The sequence below is a fragment of the Penicillium odoratum genome, assembly GCF_028828045.1.
Source record: "Penicillium odoratum strain IBT 22623 chromosome Unknown utg000005l_segment0_segment0, whole genome shotgun sequence".
Taxonomy (NCBI): Eukaryota; Fungi; Ascomycota; class Eurotiomycetes; order Eurotiales; family Aspergillaceae; genus Penicillium; species Penicillium odoratum.
This window is the reverse complement of record NW_026643147.1, coordinates 5081445-5095189: the sequence shown is the minus strand read 5'-3', so window position 1 is coordinate 5095189 and position 13745 is coordinate 5081445. Positions and strand designations below refer to the sequence as shown.

The window sequence follows — 13745 nt, the reverse complement described above, 5'->3', positions numbered from 1 at the left end:
CAGGCTTTGGAATGAAGGGTCTCTCAAAAGCGAAGCAGTTGAGACAAGTTTACACTATTGTCGCATCAACCACTATTTCGGTCGGATGACATCAGGTCAGCATGTTCATTTTTCTCTCTCTCAACTGGTGTGCGTCAAGCCCAAGTTATCTCAATCAAAAATCCAGGGTAACGGAGGCGGCTATTCATGGGACCATGCTGGAGCGGATAAGACCCACCAGAGAGGGACAGCAGCTATACAGCACGTTTCTATCGATCGGGGAGGTCGGTTTCTTCGAACTTATCCGAGCCTCATCTGAATCGGAACAATGGATGGAAGAAGGAATAATCAGGTTTAGAGGACCTGCAGCCGGTAGATAGAAAGCCGAGGGTGTTCTAACGGGAAGGTCGCAACATCAGCAAGGCAACCGGCTTTAACCATGACAGACGGGTTGCGCAGCACGGTCGCAGTACCCCCAACCAGAACTTACAGGGTCAAACAGGGAGTTGACGACAGATATCAAGCTTCCCGAGTATCCATTGACTGAGAGGATAATTTGCCTCCTGTCACCAAGTCAAGCTCAAGTTCTCTTCTCTCACAGCTACAGCATGCAAGTGGATAGAGCCGGAGATAACCGAGATAGCGAACAATGGCAGATAAGCCCTTTCAAGACCACGACAAGGAAAAGGTAAAAGGTGAAGAGAAAGGATGAAGGATGAAGAGAAAGGATGAAGATGAATCCAAGCAACGATTACGCCAAAAGGTACCTGGGTCTTGGGTAGTTACATACCCGTGGTCCGGTGGTTCGTGGCAATATGGAAGCTTTCGTATACAAATACCAAAACCCACCTTGTAATCTATTAATTACCGCTAAATACAAAGTACCGGGTCCATTACAATGGCGGTACGAAAATACATTAGAACGGGCCCATACGTGCAGGTCTTAATGTTAACACGTTCCACGCACGGATTCCTCTTCCTCCAGTCCACGAACTCCGAAGTCAACTGACAGCAAATCCATGGCCAGATTTATTGAATTACATTTTCTTTTACTTTCAAGGTTAGCACTATAACACTCCAATACATGTATCAGTGATCCACTCCCCAACACGGCCTAGAAGCACCAATAACTGGACTGCGATTACCCAGGGTGGTACTGAATGCGGCGTAGCCCCGAATCTTACGACCACGCACGGCCTGCTCACCGGATGCCCACCAGTTCCTGGCTGGGGTTATCGATGAGCGTTATTGGCTCCAATGGACTGGCCGCCACGCAGTCGCCTTCTTGGGTCTAGTGGCGTAATCGGTCAGCGCGGCGCTAGTATTTGGACTTCCCTGGTTACTCCGGGGTTTGAGCCGAGGAAGGACGGGAATAGCTGAAACAGCGATAAGAAACAATGAACATGCCAAAATTGCCTAGATAATCAACTATCAGGGTAAAATGTCCTGCCAGGGGCATGATCTAATTGTGTACGGAGTAGGTAGTAATAGACTGACTCACCTGTCAAGACACTGGTTGACACTATCTCACATTGGTATCAGTCTCGTTCTTATGTGTTTCGGAGTCTCTTCGGGACATCCTATCAAGTCACCTTTTAACGCAGATCTACGTAACTATCAGCACAGTTCAAGGACTATTTACACAATCTCTCTCTGATTGGCTGGTTCAATATTAATCCTAGGAATGTGACCTCACACCCCGTAAAGCTATACCCTTGGACCACGTATGGGAGTCTACCCCTGCCACGGAAATCCCCCAGTAGCAACAAAAAGGGACGATTGTAATCTCGAGTCCTCGTGACGACCACGATCGACAGGAAAACGGTCCAAAACAGCGAGGTTGGGGGGTGGGTAAATCTGCGACACCTAAAAAGCCCCGGCCGCGGTCTATGATGTGGCCAGGTACCCATCGAGATCCACTGCGCGAGGCTGGTGGGCTAAGATGACCAATGGATGTAGGCGGAAGGATCCGCAAAAAGGCCCAAAATAAGGGAAGGCCATGCGCCATTTTTGTGGGGGAAAAAGAAACAACCAGAAACCAAATAAGGGTTCGTGTGGGGGATATGCCTGGATCAGTCTTAAAAGAAAAGGGGGTAGTGAGATTGGTCTTCCATGAAAGTATGATGCCTGGTTAAGAGGACAAGGAGATGGTTGTGAGTGGCTGGATATTTTAATCAATTTGCCACTCCGTATATACCCTATTGTTCCATGGATGAAAGAATGTAGGCTAACATGACTGTTTCTGGGTGTGATTTGAAGCTTCCCATACTCCGTACGTGACACAGGTACGAGGCAAAAGCGCAACCCGCAAAGTTTTTTTTTTCTAGAATCCTGACTGAAAACGCTTTGACTTTGCACGTTGCAGCCACGCCGGTTTGAGTTTGGTCGCACGGAACGAGGAAGCACCCCGGATTCAATTGGCGCGGTGACCCATTCGTTGATGAGTGCGGCTGGATCTGGGGTTACCGTGCCCCGACGATCGCTCTATTTGTCCGTTTCCTTGGGTCTCTTTCTTTTCCTTGGGGAATTACCCGAGTGTCTTTCGGATGTTGGCGGAGGCCGGGGAACCCCCCGGTTCTATTCTCTTTGGCTTCCATGAAAGACACAAACAAGTAACAAGTCTTTTTTGGTCAAAGAATGGCAGACCCAAATCAACAGATAATTCAGTGGCACGGACATCTCGTTTGCAGAAACCCCAGACCGGAGTATGCACACTAAGGTAGGCTAGTCTACTAGCGGCCTATGAGAGCTGCAGGTGACCCAAGATAACTCAAGGATGGTCGACAAATGAAACAACTCCAGCCACGCTATGAGTCGGATGATCGTGGAAATGGATACTGCCGGACTCAATGAAACTCAAGACTATTCCGAATCTGCCACATGAGCAATTTATTATACAGCACATGGCTTTTATCCCGTGTTATTTTACGGCTTACGGCGTATATAGTAACATTTTATAGACATCTGGAGTAGAAATAGGCCAGTGGGTTTACCTGCATAGAATTGCCCCTGTTCTTCAAACCCTCTGACCCCAATGACATAGCTTGATTATTTTTTGGGACAGAAAAATTTAAGTCATGCAGGTCCAAGAGCAGAAGTCAATTACTGGCCATTCTCAATCTCTACGAGGCTGGAGGCCGGGCGCACTATACCCTTCTTTGCAGTTAGCATACTAGTTAGCATCAATGCGCTACGGCCAGCCTATCCAATGAAACCCACGTGCACCCTGGCTCGATACACTCCCAGAAAAAGCTCAGCTGCATCATTGTACTGCAAAAGAAAGATGTCAAGCCAAGTCAACTTTATTGCGTAAGCGCGCTTTGCGGGTGATGGCTGATACCGTACGCCAATAAAGTCCATAAATCCACGTCTACTAGCGAAGCAAATGATTAAATCATATTACAAACAAGGCGTAGTAAAACAAATTTAACAATAATTTCCACAATTACATCAAAAAAGTCAGGTGTGACCTTACTAATACCACATAAATTCTCCGATGCTCCGATGCAATCCCGGTGCAACGGGCTGATCAGCCCGTGGCCTGTGCTTGCCACTTGTGCACGATGGCATCAAGTCGCATCAAGTCCCAGCAAAGCGGCCCACTAGTCCCCATCCACAGGGGGGATCGGACTTCTGCCCGTTTGGTGTCCATGGTTACGAAGTACTCCATTCTCTCCTGCTACTCGTTTCTAATTTGTGCACTTCGACCCTAAGATGATGCCACTCTTGTAATTACAAACGCCCAGTCCGTGAAGAAGTCCACCGGGCGGTAGCTTTGACGGTAGTTGGTGGATAAAGTCGATCTTGCAGAGGACCTACCAGACATTCCATCCTGAATTTAGGTCTACGGTCCTAGCGCTGGCGACCTGGAAACAGCACTCCGGTCGTGGCGCTTCGCTTTGGGCCGGGAAATGCAGCATACATGATTTCTAGCCCCTGGCGTCAATATCACGTACAGTATCGATCAAAATGCCCCTGGGACTCTATTCGATGACCTTGTGCGTCACTTGGAGTCTTGATCCACTTGAAGATAAGGCGGGCTAAGGTCCGCTGTCCCGCCAATGGAGAAAAAGTGGATTTGCAGAACATTCCAACCGATCCTGTCAGGCAAAGCCTAGGCCACTTTTATATGTGCAACTCGGGTCGATCAGATACGCGACATGCGATTTGCCGCTTCAATGTAATACTCTCTACGGAGTACATAGTAGCGTGGGCGTAGGCTTCGCACGCCAATAGAAATTGTACGGAGTACATGCCGTAATATGTGTGCCGCGAATTGCATGGCAGTCTTGTGGCCAAACATCTTGCAGTTTCATTTATCCAGGAGCGTCAGTGGCTGTGGAAAACTACGTTGTGATGCTCGGGTATAGAGTGCCGGTGTTTTTCCGACGACAAATCGAATCGAGTCAATTCAATGCACCTGGCGTTTCATTCAATTTAAAATGTTATGAGACTTGCGACGGGAAGAGTCTAGACGGCAAGCCATGACGTGTGGAGCTCTGGTGTGTACTGTATGTACGAGCGGTAGTCAGCTGGGGGACCCCAATTGGTGTGGATTTGGAGATTCGCGGGATTTTCTTCGTGCAAGTGCGGATAGGCCCGATGCTTGATAAGCTGGATCCAACATTAGAATCCACTTTTGTCTGTATGTAACTTGACATCCAAGGTATTCTATTTCCGCCGTTGAAGAATGTCATTGCGCACTGTCCACGCATATTGCCACCACGACCCCAAAACTAAACAGCTCTTTGGTTATTAATGGCGATCCTATTTGAAAACAGGCGCTGCTTAAGCTCGGAGCACTGGGGCGTCCGCGTCCCTGCGCTGACGATCCGCAGGCCTGAGAGAAAACGATCGGAGGATCTCCAGCCAATAAATTCTCACGAATGTTCAGGCCTTCAATAAACCCATACCTGCAGGGGACGATAACCAAAATTGGAGTGGCGATACTACAGTACCATGTACAGATAGCAATATACCGTGGGGGCGATCGAGCGGGATCGGCATCAGAAAATGGTCGAGGCGAGCGCTAAGACAAGCCCAGAAAAACAAAAATGACTTGAAGAATGCATACCAAGATAGCATACGGATTAGCGATAACAAAGCTGTGAAATTGGGCCAAGTAAACTAAATACAACTAAAGTCAGGCTAAGTGGATCGAAGACACTGATTGACCTGTGACTGATAGGGAACGGGACATCGCGACATTGCCCGATAAGATCACGACTTGAAAAATGTGCCATCTTATAACTAACTACTGTTAGCGCTAGAGCTTTTACGCGGCTAGTTGTTTATCTTGATATCATGTCCGGCGAATTTCGAAACGGAGAAATGCCGACCCAGGACCTTTGGCCCTCTTCAGCTCGTCGAACTCTACTTGGTCGTAGTGCATGATCACCCCACGGAACGTGCAGGCGTTGGTCGGTGAGAACGGCTAGATCTGATGTGATTGACTGGTCTTCCTCGTCGTGCATTAGTCGTATTGTATTATATCTGAGGTATTCTCATGGTTAATGTTTTGCCGGGTTCCGGTCAAGCTTCGAAGCAATCAGAGAGCAGATCAGTGTTGAAGTCACAAATATTAAGAGGAAAATTGTGATTAGTACCTAATAATTAAGAGTGATTTTATTAGGATCAATCATGGCGATTGTACCTGAACCTAATCAAGTGCCCACCCAGAGTAAAACTTGACTACTGCATTCCGTGGGTAAAGTAGCCCCGGGAAACCATTCTCAAGTGGATGGGCCTTAATGCGACACAAGTACAACCGCACTAAAATCCGTCTGACCTCAGTAATCTTACTGTATATTTATCAATACGATCAAATTGTTTCCGAATCTATGCATGTCATACATACATCCGACAGTTTGAGCAAGGCAGAATTTACATCATTGATGCCTGAGATCTACGGATACAGTAGTGGCGATTATTGCTCCTTAGATTCATGCAGTAAGATTGCAGTCAAGCGCGCCCAAAGGCAACCGCGCAGAATACAAAAAAAACATGTTTACAGAATCAATGATGAATCGAATAACCCTTGTTGCCACCGTAACCCACTTACCATTCCCACATAAATAGAAGGAAAATAGAAGATATAGAATACCAACTGTCAAGATCGCACTCGATCATCCTACAGTCCGCAGCCTCCCAAAGTAAATGCAAGCTACGAGGACCGCAACTGGCCCAAACAGGCCCCTCACCCGCCACTAAAACCCGCCTAGTGCAGGAGGATCATAGAACCGACTGGCCTAGCCTGCAAGTCGCACCCGAGTCGGCCCCATCCAGGCGCCGAAAATAATACCGCACTGCCACCAACAACCGCCTGGCACTGGCGATCAAGCACGGTCCTACAGAAATGTACTGAGTACAATCGTACATGTACCCATCCGCCGAAAGTAATACGCAGCGATACATTAGCGCCATGTATAGGGCACATATGCGGACCACACCTTCCAGGGCTTCTTTACATATTACCACGAGTACAGTACAGCAGGTACCGTACCTGCTGTAATCATGGCGCGAGGTGCATACCAAGTTCCGGAGTACCTCGTGCCGGACTACTCAGAGCTCGACGGGTTGTAGATGTAACTCGCACGCACTAGGACATGTTTTGCATTGCAGCGGGTTGCCCCTCCCCCTCCATATCCGTTTTTGTTACTTGGGATTTGGTTGGTTCTGGGATTGATGCGGAATTAGTGGTATGTGGTTCCGCTGGGATTGGATTGGTGGGATATACTGGGGATTTTGTAGGTGATTAAACTATCGTGAAATCACCAGGTAAGTAGACAAAGTTGTAGAAAACGTTCGAATGCTTCGATTATCCAAATCTTATAAGGGGAATAATTTTGTTCATTGCTCTATCAATTCTATATGACAGGCTACGACTCCGAATCGTTAACGAGCAAGACTCGGCGCTCGAATGGTATATGAGCAGGACATCACACATGACTTTTAGGGTAATTACAAGTAGGCTTGGTCGCTCATCTAGACACTGATGGTCTTGAATACACTGTAAAGGGATTATGGTTAGCATTGCAAATATTGGAATGGTGTTTGAATATACGTACCTGAATCCACTGCCACCAGTGGCCATCAGGGTACCTGGCATCTGAGCCTGCCAGTGCACTTCCTTGACGGAATCCATATAATGCACAAAAAGAAGCTGCGGGGGAATATCGGCCATGCCCGCCTCTCGGCTCTCTTCGTCGTCCAACTCGACAGCCAAATCCCACAAAGTGACAGTGTTGTCAGCCGAGCCCACAGCGACCACGCTGTCGTCGGATGGGTGCCACTCGATACTGGTAATGGGCTCCTTGTGGAAGTCGAAAGATGCGACAGGCGATGCGCGAATCTGGGAAGAAGGAGCCGCAGCATCGGGCTTCCAGTGACGCAAATCCCAGACAGCCCACTGACCGTCATCAGCACCAGTCGCAAGAAGGTGGAAGGTCTGGTTGGACCAGCTCATAACGTTGACATCGCTCTTGGAGATGTGAACGTCCACGGCGGGCTTGCGAGACTTGGACCGCACATCCCAAACCTTCACGCTACCGTCACTACTGGCAGACGCGAACACATTGCGCTCGTTGGGCGACCACTGGAGCTCTTCAACTGAAGAGGTGTGGCCGAGGAATGGGCGGGTGTCGGTCACCCAGCCACCACCCTCGGTGCGGGTAGTCGCATAGATCATACCGTCATTGTCACCAGTCAGGAGCTTGCCAAGGGGCTGGAGCGGGGACCAGTCGAGAGCATAGCCCTCGGCCTTGTGCATGCGGAGTGTGGAAAGGGGCTTGGAGGCGGAGGGGGGAAGGATGGTGCCGGGCACATCGAAGCTGGAAAGGTGGGCGGTGACGTCGTGGATGAGAATCTGCGAGTTCTCCAGCATGGTAGCCGTCAGGGTCTGTGGGGGCTTGGAGTAATCCGCCGACTGAGACGGAGTCTGGTGAGCACGAATGCGGTTTGTCGTTGAGCCCAATGGAATGGACTTGTGCTCAAGAATGGGTTCACCCATATCGTCGTCCGAGTCCTCGTCACTCTCCGAGTCCTCTCCATCGCGCTCCATTCTGCTCAATCCGCTCATCTTCAAAACCATCAACTCGTTGTCCTTGGCTTTGGATCCCTCTGCCTGAGTACCGGCGACGGCATAGACTGTTCCAGGGAATGTCTTCCGGTTGTCGCCGAGCGAGTCGCGCACAATGTCGAAGGAAAGGCACGGCCATGTTGTGGTAAGAGTGTGAAGCATATCGTAGGTTGAAGGATCGGGCGAAAGAGTCTCTCCGGGTGCCAATTTTGTCCGTCCAGGAATGAAAGTCTGCTTGTCGACATCCATGCCCTCTGCAATTCAAACCGTTAGTTTCCATTTACCAGTGTAGTGCGACCAAATGGACATTGAGAACAGTAGCACCGACCTCGCTCTTCCTCCTCACGCTCTGCATCCGGGCGACCGTCGACACCAGCCTCCAGGATCTCATCCTCGCTCTCGAACTCATCCTCGTACTCGTCCTCGAACTCCCCCACTTCGTCGGGAGTAGCATCGAGCATTGGGCGGTCGCCAGCCTTGAGGGCAGCATCCTGCTCCTCGGAGGATTCAGCAGCTCTCTTAGACATAGTAAAAATGGCAAAGAGGTAAAGAATATAAGGTTAGAGTGGAATGGAGGGGAAGCTCGTTCGGCGATAAGAAGTTTTTCAATAAATTTTGGGCGACAGCCGTGTTCACACTAGTCCTATCGTGGACTAGCGCAGATCCATGTTTCCCGCATTATGTGAAGTTGCTGAGAGAGCTGAATCGTCAGTCTGTGTAGAGATAATTAATCTCCGGTCGCAAATATTTTCGTGTTCCTGCATTGAATCTTTAATCCCTATCTTCTTGTCTTCCTATTCCCTTCTTTTTTCTTCCCATCATTCTCGTCACTGCTTGTCGAGTCACTGTTTACACCGCCCTCGATAGGTTCGCGCCCCCCCAATCTCAGACCCTGGCGATTCGTCAGATCCCCCTCGGTCGGAGGAAAAGGTAAGCATTCCAAAGACAAACCTCAAACCCAGAAAACCAATTTCCATTGGTGTACCAACCGGCCCTGGGGTTGGTCCTGGTTGGTGATATATCACATGGGTCTCTCCTTTCCCCGCAGGCGCTAACGAACATGTTGCGAACAGTTAGCCAACGCAAGGAAGACCCTCTTTCCTGACATACTCTCTCCGAGCGCCAGAATGGATCCGCTGCAGCAACCTGTCTCAGAGGTTCATGCTGTTGCGGAGCCGCAGCAGATTGTCGAACCCCAAGAGTCAGAGGCCCCCCAGTCGATGCCAGTTCCGTCCGAACAGGAACAGCCGCTTGAACAAGCACTGGAGCAGCCTACTCCCGTCAGCGTCAATCTTCAAGAGCCCCCTGTAGACCCGGTCGCTGCGCCGATCGAACACGCTGCTGGTCACGTCCGGGTCGATCATGGTTACGCTAGCGACTCCAAAGCCCACTATCACGCTCGTTCAAATGATTTCCACCATTCCGCTCCTGAATACCATCCTCAAGATGTTGATCCGGCTTCTCATCTCAATTCATCACCGTCCATGACCCACCAGCCCCAGCTTAATGTCGCACCGCGTCCCGGCTCCGGTTTTTCGAGTGGTCCGGAGCGACACAGCGTGCCACAGCCGTCAGAAGTTGCCCAAAGAGGGCAGTCGTCACAGGCGGCGAAGAATAGCGTTGTCATCAAGGTTGGAATGGTCGGAGATGCTCAGATCGGAAAGACTAGTCTAATGGTCAAGTACGTCGAGGGCAGCTGGGATGAGGACTACATTCAGACATTAGGTATGTGTTTACGGGAGCAAACTCAATTGTGGTATCTTCGCTGACAAGAACCTCCACCGCAGGTGTCAATTTCATGGAGAAGACCATTTCAATTCGCAACACTGAGATCACATTTTCCATTTGGGATCTTGGTGGCCAGCGTGAGTTCGTCAACATGTTGCCGCTTGTCTGCAACGATGCTGTGGCCATTCTGTTCATGTTTGATCTCACCCGCAAGAGTACCCTCAACTCCATTAAGGAATGGTACCGCCAGGGCCGGGGATTCAACAAGACAGCAATCCCCTTCTTGGTTGGAACCAAATATGACCACTTTGTCAACTTCCCTAGGGAAGACCAAGAAGAGATCTCTCTACAGGCAAAACGCTTTGCTAAGGCGATGAAGGCAAGCCTGATCTTCAGCAGCACCAGTCACAGTATCAATGTTCAAAAGGTCCGTTTCTGCTCCATCTATTATTCTCTGTTCTAACTAAGCCCATCCAGATCTTCAAGATTGTTCTGGCCAAAGCATTCGATCTCAAATGTACGATCCCTGAGATTGAGAACGTCGGCGAGCCGCTGCTGCTGTACAAATCGGTCTGAGGCCTTGATCCCTAGTCTGTCTTACGATTATGTACATTGGGATGAAGTGATGCTCTTGATGAACGATGCTGACTCCTGGCCATTGAGGCCTTCCATTTTGTGAATTCCCTCCATTCCATTCTTCCAATCATGTATTCCACGTTTCTTTTGTCTGTGTGGCTTTACTTTCCTGACGAAAGACAGGTGAATTGTCACCAAGTCTGCAGTCTTGAAGGTAGACGGCCGAACTTATTCTCAAGTTTCTTTTGTTACTTTTTCTTTTGCTTTCCCTGTTCGTGAGGGGTATATCCCTCATCCATTATCCATATGGACGTACTTAGGTTTTTTTTTCTGTCTTTAGGTCATTTCCCTAGAGGTGCGCCATTTAGCCGTTCCAGGTGTTTGGGAGTCCGAATCACATATTGGAAATACAAAAATTTGAAAGATTAAGTGTTGACTCTATAGAGGTCAGGTACAAGTATAGATCCATGGGATGTAGTCCAAATATAGATCCGGACCCATGGATCTAGCGTAATCACAAATCTGCCCCTCATCTGGGGCGACTTTGACTTTGCAACTGCTATTGATTTGCGGCTTAATGATCCCCACAACGATACCCGAACAAGGCTGAGTGTTAGTTTAACGCCAAGCCACCCCGTGGATTGGCGCTTGGTGGTTACAATCACTTAGCTGCCTTGTTCTTCTTTCCAATCTAGTGCTCTCAAGGTGCAAGTATCATGACTGAAGAGCCACAGTTGGGCTCGATCCAAGATCGGATCGCTGCTCTAAAGCAATCTCAAGCCACCCACCCATCGGGCCTTGAGCCACCTCTATTCCGCCCGACTGCCGATCGCGGCCAATCTGCCAGCAGACCGCCACCATCATACAATGAGAATGAGTCCATTTATGACGGTGACTCGATTGGAAACAGGCCCATAGATGCTCGAGAACAGCGACCGGTGGTGCTTCCACCTCCCACGCCATCACCACGACCGGAGCTGAAGCCCAAGCCGAAAGCCCCTCCTCCACTGCCGATGCGAAGGGACCGCCCGCCTCCTCCCCCTCCTCCCGTACGCTCTGAGCTACCCGAAAGACGTCCCGCGTTGCCACCCCGCAGACCGACAGAAGAGCAGTCACGGAGACCATCACTCGAATCAATCACCTCAGATGCCTCTCACTCGACGACTGCGACGACAGTGAACAGCTTGGGACGTGGCGCGTCGACAACGTCTGTCAATTCCACTGCCACGACAGGTACCACTGGCAGCAGTCGCATCAAGGCCCCTGCGTGGGGGGAGACAGATCTACCTGTGCTACCACCCAGGCGTATCAGAGAAGACCCGATCGAAGTAGAGCGGCCTCCGCTCCCCGAATCCAAGTCTGAATCCAGATTCAACGGGTTGACTTCCAAGTTGTCCTCCTTGCGGGGCAAGGCTTCCCCCGCACCACCAACAAGACCATCGCGCCCTACTTTGCCGTCGCGCTCCTCAATCCGATCTGAGAGATCACCCGCACCGCCGCCACTTCCTACGCGACGGCCCTCCGGACTGAATGCACCCACATATGAGCAGGATGAAGCGAATGAAGCGCCAATAGACGTCCCCCCAAGCCTGCCTGCACGGAGGTTGCCCCCACCTTCAAATGCTGCGACCCTGAATGATGTTCGGCAATCCGGATTTGGTGGTATGAGGCGTCCGAATCTCCCTGTGAGGCCGAATAGCACACCAGCAGACACACCTTCACCACACGGAGTGCCTCCCCCGATTCCCCACGGATCTCGTCCGGATCTTTGCAAACTTCAAGCTACCAAACCACAATTCCATGGCTCCATGCCAGCTGCAAATGCCATACCGACTCCTAGCTCGACGACGGAATGCCTGGTATGCCGGGACTTTTCTGGCCCAGACGCCCGTGGTGCCCAGTATCCGCGTGCTTCCCTCCCAACACATGATTTAGGCTGGTTAGCGAATGAGCTGACTGCACCATTCCCGTCCTTGACCGATAAGGCTAGGGCTATCTTTTCATGGATGCATCATAATATTCATTACGATACCGTCGCGTTCTTCAATAACAACGTGAAGCCTTCTACGCCCCAAAATACCTTAGCCACGGGATTGGCCGTCTGTGAAGGCTATGCAGGCCTATATGCTGTGCTGGCCACAAAAGCCGGATTGGAGGCTGTCGTGATTGGAGGTGCCTCCAAGGGCTTCGGTTACAACCCTGTCGCACCAGGCTCACAACCTCCGCCATTTAAGACCGACCACGCTTGGAATGCTGTGAAGATCGATGGCGGACGCTGGAAACTGGTTGATCCATGCTGGGGCTCCGGCTGTGTCAACGGCCGCGACATGCCCTACGAGCCAAAATTCAACCCTTCCATGTTCTCCATGTCGAACGAGGAGTTTGGTCTGAAGCACTATCCTGAGAATAAAGAATACCAACTCCGCGAGGATGGACGCATCGTCCCCTATGAAGAATACACATTCATCAACCCTGATATGCCAACCGGGCTGAAACCCATCAAAACCTACAATGATGTCGATAAAAACAGCATTGGTCGTCGGACTTTGCAGCCTGAAGGCGGGGAGATCTCTGTATACAGCTCACATAGCCCGCTACGTTTTCAGTTCGGATTGCTCTGTGAGCACTGGACACTGGCGCGACACTCGCGTCTCAAGCCTGCTCTATTCCTACTCATGATCAAGGGCGTCGACGGACGTAAAGATGACCAGCTTGTCTTTCGACACATGCCTGGCCGCGGTCCAGGTGGTGGTGGTGAGTTCTGGTACGTTGATGTGCCTGATTCTCGGATGCTAGGTGCACCGGGCCAGAAAGTCTTACTTGCTGTGTTAACCAAGTTTGGTGAGCGCACGGATTGCCGTGGCATCACAGCAGAGGAGTATGAAGCTCAACGCGGCCGAGTGGGGATGGCGTGGGCATTTATTGCAGAGTGGGAGTTGGTGAAATAATCATGATGCTGATGATCATCTCGAATTGCATACGTGCTACCAGTATACGTAATCATTGACTCGGCGTTTTGAGTGTATCTCCTTCGGGACATGTTTATTTGAGAATGGAGATGCAATTATTCAAATTTATAATAATATTACCGACTTGCAGACCTAGCTTGTCACTCAAATGAGATAATCCGACTCGTATTACCTCTATTGGACATGCTCCAGCATAGACGTGACATCTGGTGTGACCTTAAAATCGCCAAAGCAGACAAGGAATATCGATGAGTCAAATTGGCGCACTGCTCAAATGTTATGAGATGATGTCGTCCAAGGTCAAATCCTTGGGGTTATACGAGCCAATAAATCACACCTGGCAGTCTTTTTAAGAATCTCTCGACATTCACCTGGACAAACATTTGGAAGACTGACCGCGACATCTAAAATAAGCT

The 13745-nt window shown here is 50.1% G+C and overlaps 3 protein-coding genes across 3 annotated transcripts; 2 read left to right on the top strand and 1 right to left on the bottom strand.

Moving 5' to 3' along the window:
• Window positions 1-6963: 6963 nt before the first annotated feature.
• Window positions 6964-8583, bottom strand: N7520_007459 (ribosome biosynthesis protein RRB1; the record flags this gene model as incomplete). The annotated part of the gene is made up of 3 exons (XM_057141393.1): window positions 6964-6988; window positions 7047-8310; window positions 8385-8583. The coding sequence occupies 3 exons, from the start codon at window positions 8581-8583 to the stop codon at window positions 6964-6966; spliced, it is 1488 nt and encodes a 495-aa protein (XP_056995399.1).
• A 546-nt stretch (window positions 8584-9129) lies between these two features.
• N7520_007458 (Spg1/Tem1 GTP-binding protein) lies at window positions 9130-10360 on the top strand (the record flags this gene model as incomplete). The annotated part of the gene is made up of 3 exons (XM_057141392.1): window positions 9130-9781; window positions 9844-10211; window positions 10262-10360. Coding segments are annotated over 3 exons (1119 nt in total), but the record flags the coding sequence as incomplete, so codon positions are not given.
• Window positions 10361-11076: 716 nt separating this feature from the next.
• N7520_007457 (uncharacterized protein) lies at window positions 11077-13308 on the top strand (the record flags this gene model as incomplete). Its single annotated transcript, XM_057141391.1, has 1 exon — window positions 11077-13308. The coding sequence occupies one exon, from the start codon at window positions 11077-11079 to the stop codon at window positions 13306-13308; it is 2232 nt and encodes a 743-aa protein (XP_056995397.1).
• Window positions 13309-13745: the final 437 nt, after the last annotated feature.